The sequence below is a fragment of the Lytechinus pictus genome, chromosome 18 (genome assembly GCF_037042905.1).
Source record: "Lytechinus pictus isolate F3 Inbred chromosome 18, Lp3.0, whole genome shotgun sequence".
Lineage (NCBI taxonomy): Eukaryota > Metazoa > Echinodermata > Echinoidea > Temnopleuroida > Toxopneustidae > Lytechinus > Lytechinus pictus.
This window is the reverse complement of record NC_087262.1, coordinates 25039218-25054343: the sequence shown is the minus strand read 5'-3', so window position 1 is coordinate 25054343 and position 15126 is coordinate 25039218. Positions and strand designations below refer to the sequence as shown.

Sequence of the window (15126 nt, the reverse complement as noted above, 5' to 3'; positions counted from 1 at the left end):
CTAATGCACAATCAGTTGTCAATCCAATTGTTTTAGTTCTTGGTAGAAAATTTTGAAATAAACCTAATTTCATATAATAAAATACAAAAGAACAAGTGGGGATATGACATCATCAACCTACCTAATGAATATTCATAAATACATGTCTAGAACTGTTTTTCCGCGCGCGGAATAATGCAAATCTTTAAAATTCAATAACTGTTATTTGTGATCCGATTTTGATCAAATTTTCAGCATTTTGCTCTGAATTTTACTCTTATTTATTGAGATAAAAATACTTCCAGCCTGGACCATCCCTTTAAGTTTATAAAAAATTAGACATGAGTACAAAGAGAGTAAGAGCTGTAGAAAGAGAGGGGCGAATGTTGCCATAGTGATAAAGGATGGGGATGAGTCGTGTTTGGCTGAAGCCACCTACAAAAAAAATTGAGCAATACCTTTTTGGGAGTACTCTCGATCGAGTGGGGTTGTTCAAACCCGGGGTTCAAACTTCAAGATTAAATTTCAACATTACTGAAGTTAGTTGCATCATGGCAAAACATCTGAAGTGTGATATTTCGGGATATTTCTTTTTACTTGCTAACAGTATGAAAGAAAAGGGATGAATATAGTTTTCTTGTTCAAGGTTTATGATTATTATTATAATCATTATTTATGTTTTAAATATTGCTTTATTTTGGCCTATTAACGGAGCGTTATTGCAGGACAGCAGGAGATCGAGAGTGCTGGAGTTGCAAGCCGTTTACAAAAAAAAAACTGTCTGCATCACAAGACTACAGACAGTAGATTCAGGATGTGCATGCGACACATGTAGTAAGTGGCTAACTTTTTTTTCCAGGGAATTCCTAAATTCTTGATTCATTATGTATGTTCTTAGAAAAAACTACATATTCTAGATCAATGTTAGGAAAACTCGTGGAACCATTTTTTTCTTGAAATGTGTTAAAGACTGCATATCGCTGGTCGAATATTCCTTGTCCGCTTCATCCATTTTTTCCATTGCAGTCCCACAAGTGATTATTTGTGTCAGTACTCGGTAGGCCTTGTCTGATGAATTTGATTTGATCTTTGTTTTTGCTAATAAATTGAAGCACTTAAAATGACCTTGCTTAAGCTTACATAGTCTATGTCGACCATAAAGTGGTTAGGGAAATCACTTAATTATTGTTCAAACATGTGCACAAATGCAAGCTAAAAAAAGATTTAGTAAAACTGTTGAAATTTTTTTTTTTAAAGCGGTGGATTGGATATCATTTTCGAAATGAGTTTTTGTGAGTGCTGCTGAGCTGTGACTGGCGAACAATATGCATGATATGTGGAATATTGCAAGCTTTCTTGTCATTTATTCATGAGAATTGGATCTTGGATTGAAATCGTGACAAAAAAGTAGTAAATTTAAGAGCAATTTCATGGCAAACGATCAACCGATTGTTCGCAATGCAATGATTAGACAGCTGGCAGTCATCTGTTTTGAGGAGTTTTTAACATTTTTTTGTACTTCTCCTCGTACACAGATGGCTCGCAATTGTGCAGCTGCCATTAGGGGGTTAACAATGCAAAATCCCCCGACGGGGCTCCTCGATTTTTGTCTTTATTTCATAAAAATATATAAAAAGAAAGAAGTGGACCAAAATAAAGATTATTATTCCAACATTTTCGCTACAATTAGTACAGCACATTTCATAGATACAGAACTTATAATAAGAACTTGATTGTAGAAACAATCATGGTTCATTCTGATGGCTCCAGGCAATCGCTTGTGTCGATCTTTGTTGTACATGTATGTATCTATTTTGACAGATTGGAAGTTCACTGAAACCAGATTGTTACACCTGAAGAGAGACAATGTCGGATGACGCCATACAAGCTGTCCGTGTCAGAAGTCTTAGCCTCTCAAAGAGTGAGATCATCGGTTTGATCATACGGTTGTCCATTGTTGGGGCTGCTACATACTATGGAGTAAAATGGATTGTCTATGCCATGGACCCCACCAGGAAACAGAAACAAGAAGCCAAACAACAAGTTAGTTTAAATTAAAAGACAGATGGTTTATATTCACTTGGTGAATCCCAATCACAATCAATAATTATGAATTTTTTCATGATATAAGATCTCAAGTTTACAATGATTTTTGTCTACCCACTATTTATTTATTCACACATATTCAAACAGGTTCACAAGATCAGAGATATTTACTGTTTTCCATCTTGGCCCTGGTGCATAAAAACATAGTACAATAGTAAATTACAGTAATACTGTAGGTTACGATATCAAAAACAGGGTAAGACATAATGAATATCCACTACTGAATCTTCTACTTCTTTTTCAAGCAGTCAGCGCCTTTATCATAAATTGCATTATGAAAATTAATATTTAATGGTATTGATCCACAATCAGGTATAAGCATATAGCAGGGCTCCACACTAACCCTTTTTTTCTACTGGTCCAACCTATTCATGTCGGACCAGTAGATACCCAGTTTTTCAATTTTTTACTGGTCCGAACCTAAAATCTACTGGTCCCAAAAAATAAAGAAAACATTAAAAAAAGGCGTGAGTTTATTTTGCTGTCCTTTCTTGTTACCCCCCCCCCCCCCAAAAAAAAAAAAATGAAGGAATGAATGAATGAAAGACAAAAAGAAAGAAAGGAAGAAAGAATAAAAGAAAGGAAGGAAGGAAGAAAAAAGCAAAGGTAAAGAAAGGATAGATGTGAAGGAAGGAAAAAAAGAAAGAACTAAAGAAAGAAAGAAGGAAAGGAAGGAAAGAACAAAAATAAGAAAGAAAGAACGAAAGAAAAAAAGGAAGGAAAGAAAGAAAGAAAGAAAGAAAGAAAAAAAAAGGAAAGAAATGATGCAAGCAATAAAGAAAGAAAAAACAAAAGACAGAAAGTAATGAAAAAAGAAAAAGAAAGAAGGGAAGAAGCAATAAAACAAGAAAGAAAGGGTAAAAGGAGAGATGGAAAGAAGGAAAAAAGAAAGAATAAAAGAAACGAAGGAAGAAAAAAGTAAAGAAAAAATGTGAAGGAAGGAAAAAAACAACCAAAGAAGGAAAGGAAGGAAAGAAAGAACAAAAGAAAAAAAGAATGAAGGAAAGAAGGAAAGAAATGAAGCAAGCAATATAGAAAGAAAGAACAAAAGACAAAGTAATGAAAGAAAGAAGGAAAGAAGGAATAAAAAAAGAAAGAAAGGGTAAAAGGAGAGATGGAAAGAAGGAAAACAGAAAGAAAGGATTGAAAGAAGGAAGAAATCAAGAAAAGGGAAAATGATAGAAGGAAAAAGGAATGTTGGGAAGGAATAAAGAAGGAAGGAAGCAAGCAAGCAATATAAAAAAAAAAAAAAAATGTAAAAGAATAAATGAAAGGTAGAACAAAAAAGAAAGAAAGGAAAGGAAGCAAGCAGTAAATAAAAGGAAGAAAGAAAAGGTAAAAGGATAGATGGAACAAAGGGGAAAAAGAAAGAACAAAAGACAAAGAAGAAAGGAAGGAATGAAAGAGAGAAAGGGCTGAAAGAAGGAATAAAAACAAGAAAGAGTAAAGAAAGGATGGATGGAATGAGGAAAGAAAGAAAGTAACAAAGAATGAAGGAAAGAAAGGGGAAAAGAAGGAAGGAAATGAAGAAAGATAGAAGAGATAAATATAGGATGGATGGACTCAAGAATTAAAGAAAGAAGGAAATCAAAAAAAGAAAGAAAAAGAAAGAGCATTAGAAATAGAAAAAAATATTAACAGGACAGAAAGAATGAAAGAACAAAAGACAAAGAAAAAGGGAAAATTAAAAAAGAAAGACAGTAAAAGAAGAGAGGGAAGAAACAAAGAAAGATTGAAAAGAAAGAAGGAAAGAAAGATTGAAAGAAAACAAAGGAAGAAAGCTAAAACTATCATCATAAATAAATTATCAGTTTCTTTTTGGCTCAATTAAAATATACTAGTACTAGCTACGAAAGAAACCAAGTGTATCAACACACACACAAATGCATATGTGGGGCTATCATGTATTCAGACGATATCACTCGAAACCCGATCTCTTTGAACTAAAACAGAAGTGAAAATTTCTCCTTTTACTGCTTACAAATGACAGAGTTACCCCAATTTTGGCAAATTTTTAGGAAATATGGACATTATAAGAGCTTTTCATTAGTGTGAAATGTGAATTTTGACAGTTCTGTGAGAGATTTCTGCCAGAGGTTAGCCAAGCTTCGTTCGTGCAGCCAGTAGGAAATTTACCATGTGGGCTGTGTGGTTGGATAGCCACGTGTACACTGTATGTTACCCTATCAAAAATTGCATGCGATTCATTCTGTGTGTGTTCTGTGTGTGAATGCCAGTTTTTAACGGGAGGAAAATGGTTCGCAATTTGAGTCATGGAATATTTTTCATGTTTATGTTGGACTAGCGAATTTGACCATTTCTGAAAAAGTTACTGGCCCAACAATAGTTTTTATTACTGTTTATTTCGGACCCATAAATCTTGCTATTTTTGGAAAAATTACTGGCCCGACAATGATATTTTTTACTGGTCATGTCGGACCAGTAAATCTTGCTATTTCTGAAAATCTACTGGTCCGACAGTGATTTTTACCGGTCTGGGACCGTCGGACCGGCGCTAGTGTCGAGCCCTGCATATAGGTTTATAGATGTTCAAGTTATATTTTTTATGTAGCCTGTTTGTATTTCCCTTCTGAATAAAGATTTAATTGTGCTATTCATATATATTTACATGTATCCATTTTATACTATGATTAATCCTGGACCCCTTGTTACAAAGAATTGAAATATACATTTTATTCAAATCAAACTCAAATTGTAATTGATCTAAAATTTCTATCTCTTAACTACACAATCACAATTTGCGATTGATTTGAATCTATCGCGACTCTTTCCAAGACGGGATCCAGATCATTGTTGCAATAAAGGAATGTATGTTTTTCTTCTTTGCAATGCTTCCACTGTAGGTATATGTGTACCGGTAAATTGCCAGTTCATCTATTGCCAACTTGTCCACTCATCACATGGTCTACCTTCATTAAGTCTAATGCCATTTCATCCAACATATCGTCTAACAACCATTTGGTCCAATAATCACTTTGTCTAATCACCAGTTCATCTATGACCATTTTGTCTCAGAACCATTTGGTCTAATACCTGTTTTCTATTCATTCATTTTGCCCAATTAACACTTAGTCCAATTAGACCAAATGGTATTTGGACTAAATGACTATTGGACCAACAGGTTAAGAGACGAAATGGCAATTAGACCCTTTGGATAGTGGATGAACTGATGCTTGACCAAATGATGTTGGACAAATTGGGTTTTGGACAAATTTAGATTTAGATTTAGATTTTATTTCCATTCAACAATTTTTCCAAAATATAATCAAAGTAACAATACATATTCAATATAATCGATAATACAGACAAATCAATGAAATTTCGTAACAAATGTTGAATATAAATTAAACAAAACTACAATTTGCTGCAGTAATATTATCAATGAAAAGAAACAAGAAATGAACGAAGAAATTTACATAATTAGACCAATTTAGAATAAACATGTATACCTATAGGTATTAATCCAAATGTTATTGTTGCAATAAAATTAATTATTTTTTGTAATCCACTGTAGGCAGAGAAGCTGATGAAGGCTATAGGGCTATCCCCTCACACCAGTCTATCAGAGTATGAGCTGTCTATTGCTACCCAGTTAGTTGACCCCTTGACCCTTTCCATTGCATGGTCAGACATTGGTGGACTACAAGAAACCTGTAAGGAGATCAAAGAGACCGTTCTACTTCCTCTGAAGAAGAAACACCTGTTTGCTGGCTCAAAGCTCATGCAGCCCCCCAAAGGTATGTGTAACGTTTTATGCTCGGTGCAATTTCCAGTTGGCTTTCTATGTTTGGGTCAAACTCTTTTGTCCTTGTTTCATTTTGTGTAATTGCCAGAAGGTTTAAGGAACATTTGGGCTATTTAGACCAATGTTTGTATAGAAAATTGCGTACCAGAGGGCGATGAGGGACCTACCTCGGGTAGAGAAGAAATTTAGATGTAAACACGTCAAACCCACCTTGGGTCATCTCTTCGCGAAACCTACCTTGGACGACCTCCAGAGTGGGTCTTGAGGTGAACTCTGTCCATTTTAGTTTAGATGCACATGCAAATCTGCCTCGAACCCATCTCTGTTCACTTGCAGTAGTTTGCAGCAGAGACACCTCTTAGTCAATAATGGTGTGAATGTTACATGTAGAAAGAGGAGAGTTTAGATTATGAAAGTGTAGCTAATCTGAAATCAAAGTCCAAAATATCAATCAAAATACCCTGCACCTTTTAGTAGGTCCACCTTTCAATTCAATTCAATTCAATCATGGTAGCCAAGGCTATCGCTAAAGACGCAGGATGTCGGTTTATCAACCTTTATCAAATCTTTAAGTTCATCAAAATTTAAATTAGGGTCTGTGCCTCTACCCTAACTGAAAGTGGTCAGGAATTGTAATCAGCTCCCAGAACAAAAGTTTACTCTGAAAGCATGATGCAATTAATCATTCTATTTCAGGTGTTTTACTATACGGACCACCAGGATGCGGGAAGACCATGATAGCCAAGGCTATCGCTAAAGACGCAGGATGTCGGTTTATCAACCTTCAAGCTTCCAACCTGACAGACAAGTGGTATGGAGAATCCCAGAAACTTGCATCAGCTGTTTTCTCACTGGTAAATCACTTATCATTAACTATTGCATCTATTAAAAGAGTTTTCAACATTTCAAAAAAATTAAAGCAAACAAAAAAGAATCCTCCATTGTACCTGCAAACTGTCCCTGTTTTATAGTGAGTGAGACAGTCATAAGTTTTGGTGAAAAATAGGACCACTTCAACCACTGTGTCCATATTTTTTATGACAACTACTAATGGAATTGTATCTTCTTTTTTTTAAACATCATAAGACAACTTATTATACTCTGCAACTTCAACTAATAGTGAATTAGGAAGTATGCAATGTCTTTAATTTCAGCCCCTGTCTTCCCATTTGCCAAGACTCTTGTGTGCTTCAGGGTTGGCATGTACATGTATGCTACATTCAACCCTTCCTGAAATATTTCTCTAACAACATGCATACAGTATACATTTAGCACAGAGGCACAAGAGATACACAGATGATAGAGAATTTTGCAGGAGCTGGAAGAAAAAAAATTGAGTTCAGTGAAGCAAAGAGAAGTTGAATGAAAATCTCTCACTGGGTGCAAAACGGCTGCAATGAAAATATTCACTACTTGTGTTGTACAACACTATGGACTTGTTTTGAAGAGTCCTCATGCAGAAGCAGGAGCTTGCCCAATAAAATTCAGGTTGATAGAGCTGGAATAATAACATACTGCTATGTGATTATTTAACAGTTTTCTGTTTCATCTCTTTTGTTGCACTATTCAGGCAACCAAATTCCAACCAGCCATCATCTTTATTGACGAGATTGACTCCTTCCTAAGATCACGAGCATCACATGATCATGAGGCTACAGCTATGATGAAAGCTCAGTTTATGACATTATGGGATGGACTTATTACTAATGACAGCTGTGAGGTAATTAATTACTGTGACTTGATAAAATAGAAATGAGGAGAATAGGAGCAGGAGATTGAGGAGGAGAGAGGAGGATCAAATGTAAACGGGGAATAAAGGAAGGAGGGGGAAAAGGAGGATATAGTGGAGGGGGCTTAGCTCATGAAATTATGGGATGGACTCACCAATAACGATAACTCTAAATTTAATCAAGTAAGAATGGGAAAATGTGGAGATAGAACAGGGTAAAGGAGACTAAATTTATGACACTTTCAGGTGGACTCATCACTAATGACAGCTAAAGGTGACAGAAAAAAGGAAAAAAGGAGACACTGGAGAATAAGAAGAAAGAGAGGATGGGTAGGGAGGAGGATAATGAGGAGGAGAAAAGAACATTCATCTAGAAATATGTCGCATTTGTTACTTTGTGTTTCATTCTTATGTTGTTGGTTTAATAAACTTCAGAATAAGTTCAGAGAACCTTAACTTGCTTAGTCCCATTTTTCCAATCCAACATAGTTGTGTGTTGTATATTATGTTGTGAACCTAGATGTTCATGATAAATGAGCTAAATCAGGTTGATTTTTGTAGAAGATTTCCAATTGCTTGAATTATTTTTCTGTTCAGGTGATTGTGATGGGAGCCACAAACCGACCCCAGGATGTTGATGCAGCCATCTTGAGGAGAATGCCCACATCATTCCATATAGGAATGCCAGACAAAGCCCAGAGAAAACATATACTACAAATCTTACTCAAAGATGAAAAGGTAGGCTTCTGGAAGATATAACATGGCCAATGTGTTTATTGTAAACTTGTGAGAGCAAATTATTTTAGTTTTGTTTTCTTGCTCTATTTAGTTCAGGAACATATTGTTATTCAACATTGCTTTTAACCTGCAAATAGGCATGCCAATCAAAGCCCAAAGGAAAATATATTCCTCAAATCATACTAAATAAAAACAAATAAGTGGGCATTGGGGAGGTATAACATGGCTAATGTGTGCTTTCTGTTTTAGTAATAATGTGTTTATTCTTAATTTGAGAGGGCAGGGGATTGTAGTTTGTTTTTATAATTTTTTTTTTTTGTTCAAAAATATCAAATGTTCTACCACATCTCTGCAAATAGGCAGGATTAATTCATGTGTACTTTAAAGTCATGGTGCGACGGGGTGAGTGTGCGTAAGTTGGGTGGGTATTAGGTCCCCCATATTCTTTCAAGTAGTGAAGGGGGGAATAGGTAGATAAGGGAGGAAGTGAGAATGAAGAGTAGTTAAAAGAGAGGTTCATGTTCTTAACCTTTATAATAGATCTATTGTTTAATTGTTAAAAAGTAATGTCACCTTAAGTTCATCTTGCCCAACCCATCTTCCACTTCCTTCCCCTATCACAATATCATGATGCTGTCCGTGACACTAAATAAGAACCCACTATTATTATTATCAATGATTATTGATATTGAATACTTAAAAAGTGACTCCTTGATCTGATGCTTATCATTTTTATTTCTAGGTTGACAATGATGTAAATCTAGACCTAATAGCTGAGAAGTCTGAGAAGTTCAGTGGCAGCGACCTAAGAGAGATGTGCCGGAATGCCTGCATGTATCGCATCAGAGATCACGTGTAAGTTTCTTGCAATGTCTCTGAATATTTGGTGATTTGTCTTTATACAGAAAACCCAACTCATTCCGGCAGATTGAGATGCACAAGGACCTTTCAAATCTTTCTTCTGTATAGACAGCCAGCATGAGCATGATTTTTTTTCTTGTTTATACAGAAAATTCACTTTCAATGATGATGATGATAAGAATAATAACAACAACAATGATAATATTAATAATGATAACAACAATAATGATAATAACTACATTTCTAATGTGCACATATCCACTGTAAGGAATACTCCAAGGAACGCCTAACAATTCATTATAAATTCAACATAATAAACAGTGAAGTATAAAAAAAGAAAAAAATCATACCACCACCAACCTTATCCATGGGGGTTTAAATGTTTAGAAAGTGTTCATTTGGTACACAAGAATCTGTGGGCTTTGTGTGATAAAGTAATGAAAAGGTATATAGTTGTACTACTTCTACTTCTACTACTATTACTACTTCTACATCTTCTACTACTACAACTACTACTACTACTGCTACTACGACTTCTACTACTATGACAACCACTACTTATACTACTTCTACTACTACTTCTACTACTACTACTATCACTCCTCATCCTACTATTACTGCTACTATTTCTACTTCTACTCCTATTGCTACTACTGCTTCTATTTCTACTACTACTATTACTACTACTACTATTACTACTACTACTACTACTATTACTACTACTACTATGACAACCACTACTTATACTACTACTACTACTTCTCCTACTTCTACTACTACTAACTATCACTCCTCATCCTACCACTACTGCTACTATTTCTACTTCTACTCCTTCTATTGCTACTTCTGCTTCTATTTCTACTACTACTACTACTACTACTACTACTTCTACTACTTCTACTACTACGACTACTATTACTACTGCTGCTTCTGATACTTCTGCAAATTGTATTAGTGATAATAATATAAATTAAAATGATAATTCTCTTTTCTCCCTCCCTATCTGAATGTTTCTCACATTCATTATGCAGTGCTGAAGGAGATGCAGCCAGTGATGACCTTCGACCTCTGAGTATGGCAGACATTCTATCAGCTTTAGGCAAGCTAAAGGAAGCACGGGTCCATCAAGATTACAGCACACAACCTCTAAGTTCACTTCCTCTTGATTGATAGTCTTTTCATTTCTTTTGTAAACTGATATTTGAATTTTGTCAGATTTTTATACACTGATAATAATCTTGCAGGTGTTTTTTGTGCTGTGACTTGAAATCCAAACCAAACATAGGTACAAGTTGATGTGACAGTCCCCCCCCCCAAAAAAAAAAAACAGAGAATAAAATTACCACTCAAGTCTTTGTTTGTATAGGTTGAAATGATGTGCCAAATGGGTTTGGAAATAAATGAGTTTTCTGAGTAATCAGCAGAAGAATCATGAGCGTCGTGAAAAACCTGCTCTTTAAGACTCGCAGAATTTATGACAATAAAACAAAGAGAAACAAAAATTAGAGGGACAAATTACCCAGTAGTCATATTTTGATTTTGATTTTGCCAGCGCCATAATGAGGCTGCGATGAATGCAAGGAATGCTTCCCAGGGAGTGGATATTGTGCACTTTTCGTGCGGGATTGAAATGAATCCAATGACCGGGGTAATAATATGCTGTAACGCGCTTTGAGCCATTCAGGGAAAAGCGCTTTATAAAAATTGGCTATTATTATTATTATTATTATTATTATTTCAATCTAATGGAAAATAAACAAGGTCAAGATCTGATGTTAATGTCCATTTAATATTTGATGAATCATAAATTACATTTGGTTTGTGTATAAAACTTTATACAGTGATGCAATATCCAGACTATTATAATTTTATTTTCAAGAGAATCTTCATGTATTATCATTAAGTTGGGTTCCTTTTTCTTTCGACTCCCAGTTTGACTCAATTTAAAATTAACATGAAAATTACCCATACTGATGTGGTGTAGATTTTTTATTGAATCTTCCCATTATTTTTCATGGTTTTGTTGCCAATGGCAGGAGTGATCTACATTGCTTATATTTATTATCTGTTACAAAGTATAGAGTGCTTTTGTTCAGCCTTTCACACGACTCCTCTTTCAGAACTAGAAGTGAAATCAAGGAGAGAAAACAAGTCCTTGAATATAGTGACCCATATTTCAATGTGGCTAGGTAGGTATTCATGAAGCCATATCTGGGGCGGTGACACAATATTTGTTCCCTGGGTCAATTGCTCTGGGCTTTATTTCGTCTGAGATGTAGGGTTAGGGTTGCAGTAGGGTTTTATGTAAGGTTTAGGATAAGGTATAGCGTTAAATCCAGGGTTGAAGTTGGTCATTCCATTAGTGTGGTGAATTTACAGCAGAGTAATTGTTGCCGGAGCAAATGTCCAGGAACCATCTTGGGCCCCATGTTCTACCTAACATGTTTTCCAAACCACTGAAATGCAAACAAAAACATTGGGTGACACCATCACTTCAGTGCTCTATACTGCACTAGGGGGGGGGGTGTTGCAAGAAAATATTTGCGATCAATTGCAAATATTTTATTGCAATTTTACAACTGATAGATCAACGTTAGCTGTAGCAAATCAGATTAAACTTCTTGTTTCAAGGAGCAGATTAGAAATCAATCACTAATTTGCAATTAACTATGAGATATATGATTGATTTCAGGACTTAAAATAGACTTGCAATTGATCACAAGTTTCTTGCAACGCCCCATTAGAGTGGTTTCTTCCCAATTTCAACTCAACAGGAATTTACTTTAATGTAATATAACAAACTTTGTAGTGTTTTGATGAATTCATAACTTGTGAAGAACATCAATCATGGTACTTTTCAAGATGTGCTTCAAATAACTTGCCTTCATATTATTTTTTTCTGGTTATGTCAATTGCTCCTTATGGATTTGATGTGAATAATTTGTTTTGTTTGTTTGTGTTTAGTTTGGATGAGTACAATGTTTTTCATGAACTAAAATAATGATAATAAAAACAGCATTCAGTATGTTCCATCGATGGGTATTCTTATGTAATACAATCTGTAGCCTTTCTTATGGAGAAATGCATTGTAGTAATTATGATATTAATGTTTATAATCATTGTAGCTATACACACTGTATGCACACTGAAGAAGTTATGATGTACAGTCAAAACTTGTTTGAAATGCTATATTTCGTCTTCCTTTTCAATATTTGTGGCAAAGATAACAGTTTATATGACACCTAGATAGATCCTTGTCATTTGATCGGTTGTTTGGTATCGATCATTCAGCCCATTTGTCATAATTTGTGCAATTTTAGATCCATACGATTTTGTTCATTGCACGATCACTGAGACCACCGTCGCTATGCGTAAAACACTCGTGTTGCAGTGTGTTATTATGTATGTGACAATCAACACTCGCACTGCATGCACTTCTGCATCGAAATTCATCAATGTCAAAATAATGACAAATATCTATTTTCAGATTTCATATAAAACAAATAAGGATTTTTTCATTTGTGCAATGGACAGAATACTTCATTCGGTGAAAGATGAAATGAATGGATCATCACCTTTCACCTCGTGAAGTATTCTGTCTGATCTGTCTGAAGTCAACTTAAAAGATGCAATGACATATGCTTTGCATATTCCTTTGACTTTGTCATTTATCTGACGTATGGAAGTTTTACTTGTGCAGGCTTGTCTGTTTTTTTTTTTCATTGCATAATAAGAGGCCATTTATTTTTCTCCCATTAAGACTCCATCCTTTTTTAAATGTTGTAGCATAATGTAGAGGAATATACTATGATACTTTTGATGTAATTTAATGCAATGGGTTTTGTAAATAAAATGTAATATAATGCAAACTAATTGATGAATCATAATGTTATGTGATATATTTGATGCAGCGTAATGACATTTTGGTTGAAATTATCATAATTCTATATTATATTATGCATGCACTGTTTTCATTTGTGAAGAGCTCAAGATATAAGTAACATGTTAATATCATTATTATCATTTGATAAGACCTGACAATAAATTGAACTAAGTTTATTGATGTTAGCATGTGACTAGTAGCAAAATAAGGTCCAACAGGTACTGTGAATATTTTCCCCATAATGAGTGATAAAAGATTTTTTAAAAACACACAAATATGCTTGACTTACCATGGATATCCAAACATTAAACCCTTGGTGCTTGCAAACTGATCTTTCACTTCCTGGACACATTTCACTGCAAAATTCGAAAATCTGCAGTGGCATTCCATAGAAACGTGGTCTCGGGTAACCTAGGGTTAGCTTTATAATGCTATGAGAATACCAGCGAAAGAGCTGTAATTTGAAATACAAGTGCAAATCCTTGTTTGTTTTAATTATTTTTTTTTTGGTTTCTGTAGGTTTTTGTATGTATTTTGCAAGTGAAATTATCGGTCTCAATTATGAAAAGGTGCATAGGAGATGGTAGCAGTTTTCACTTTATTGGAGTGGAGATGGTGCACTTTATGTGTAGAACAGTGATGGGTCCAATGACCGGGGTATTGATAATTACACTTAAAGCGCTTGGAGAAATGCAAAGTAAGGCACTATATGAATGTAACTATTATTATTTTATTATCATGGATTTGGTTTAATTCAATTTTGTAGTGTCTTGATACTTGACATTGGCCTTAGAACGCCTCAAGTCTTATGTTTTTTTGTGTGTGTGTGTGCCTTGGCCAAGGAATTGGAAATTCAGTCCATTTTGTTAAGAAGGGGCTTTATCAGAAAGCTATTGACTATCTTGTTATTTCTAGACTGTGTTTGTGAATACTTGCCAGCCAATATAAGTGTGATACTACTATAATAATTATGGCAACGTGATCAGATGATTGAAATAAATTGTGTGTTACACAATAAATATGAGTTATATTTCTTGTTTCCCCCCCCCCCTCCCCTTCTGTGATTTTATGCCCTCTGGTGGGGCAGCCATTGTCAATTAATTGTGCAAATTGGCTTAATGAGTGTGTATGTTGATGTATGCATTATCAATGAACAGTCTCTCGCCTCATAAAGACTTGTTATGATAATAAATGCACAATTTCATTTTTTTAAATACCCATCAACCAATCAGACAGGATTTCAGTAGCTTTTAATTGTTATTGATTTTTTTTATTTTAACAAGTTTTATGAAACACCCCCAGATTAAGAGGCATCTCATATTTTGATCTTGAGAGTCCATGGGGGGAGGGGGCCTTGGGGGCATATTTAAAATTTTCAGCAGTCGGTGCCCTCTCTATATTTCCAGTCAGAGATTTTAAATAATATGCATACGAGGCTGAAAGCATTTATATTAATTGTATACAAATACCAGACTGGTTTTGAAGGTCCTATGAAAGTTATGACATTGGAATCTATTTGTTAATATAAGAATTATATAAAATTGGAAATCGAACTTGAAATAAATGTAATTGAAAAGTAGCAAATCATATCCAAATGCTGTAGCTCTGAAATATAAAAAAATATATAATTTAAAGATTTGTTTGATACACAGCTCTTTTAAAAAATATTGTATTCCTAACTGACATCCCCTAAGGAAAATACCAATATGTTTAGGTTTAAAAGATGTTGGAACACTTCTGGTTAACGCCACGGGTTAGGATGGCCTTGTCGTTGTAGTAAATATCTTTATACATGAATATAATTGATAATGAAGTTGATGATGGTGGTGGTTGTGATGATTATGGTGATGATTGTGGTGGTGGTGGTGTGGTGATGATGACAATGGTAATTGCAGTACTTCATAGGTAAGCCTGAATCAATATCACTTAGTGAGATTTCTCCTCTTTTTGTATTTTTTTAGTTTAAAAAGGCCCCTTTTTGTTTCCCGGGTTTCAGTGCCAAATTGGAACAAGACGCACTTCCGAATTCCCTGCTCAATTCCATTCATGTTTACGCCCTCTACG

At 34.8% G+C, this 15126-nt stretch overlaps 1 protein-coding gene across 1 annotated transcript; it reads left to right on the top strand.

The window, feature by feature from the left end:
• The first annotated feature begins 521 nt into the window (after positions 1 to 521).
• LOC129282195 (outer mitochondrial transmembrane helix translocase-like) lies at positions 522 to 14081 on the top strand. Its single transcript, XM_064112993.1, has 8 exons — positions 522 to 813; positions 1801 to 2022; positions 5621 to 5843; positions 6548 to 6705; positions 7422 to 7571; positions 8178 to 8318; positions 9061 to 9173; positions 10211 to 14081. Exons 2-8 carry the CDS (start codon positions 1846 to 1848, stop codon positions 10347 to 10349), a joined length of 1101 nt encoding a protein of 366 aa, XP_063969063.1. The 5' UTR covers positions 522 to 813; positions 1801 to 1845; the 3' UTR covers positions 10350 to 14081.
• The last annotated feature ends 1045 nt before the right edge of the window (positions 14082 to 15126 follow it).

Coding starts and splice junctions, on each gene's coding strand:
- LOC129282195 (XM_064112993.1), top strand. CDS start 1,846: ATGTCGGATGACGCCATACAAGCTGTCCGTGTCAGAAGTCTTAGCCTC. Junction 5,844..6,547: donor GCTCATGCAGCCCCCCAAAG/GTATGTGTAACG, acceptor ATTCTATTTCAG/GTGTTTTACTATACGGACCA. Junction 9,174..10,210: donor TATCGCATCAGAGATCACGT/GTAAGTTTCTTG, acceptor TTCATTATGCAG/TGCTGAAGGAGATGCAGCCA.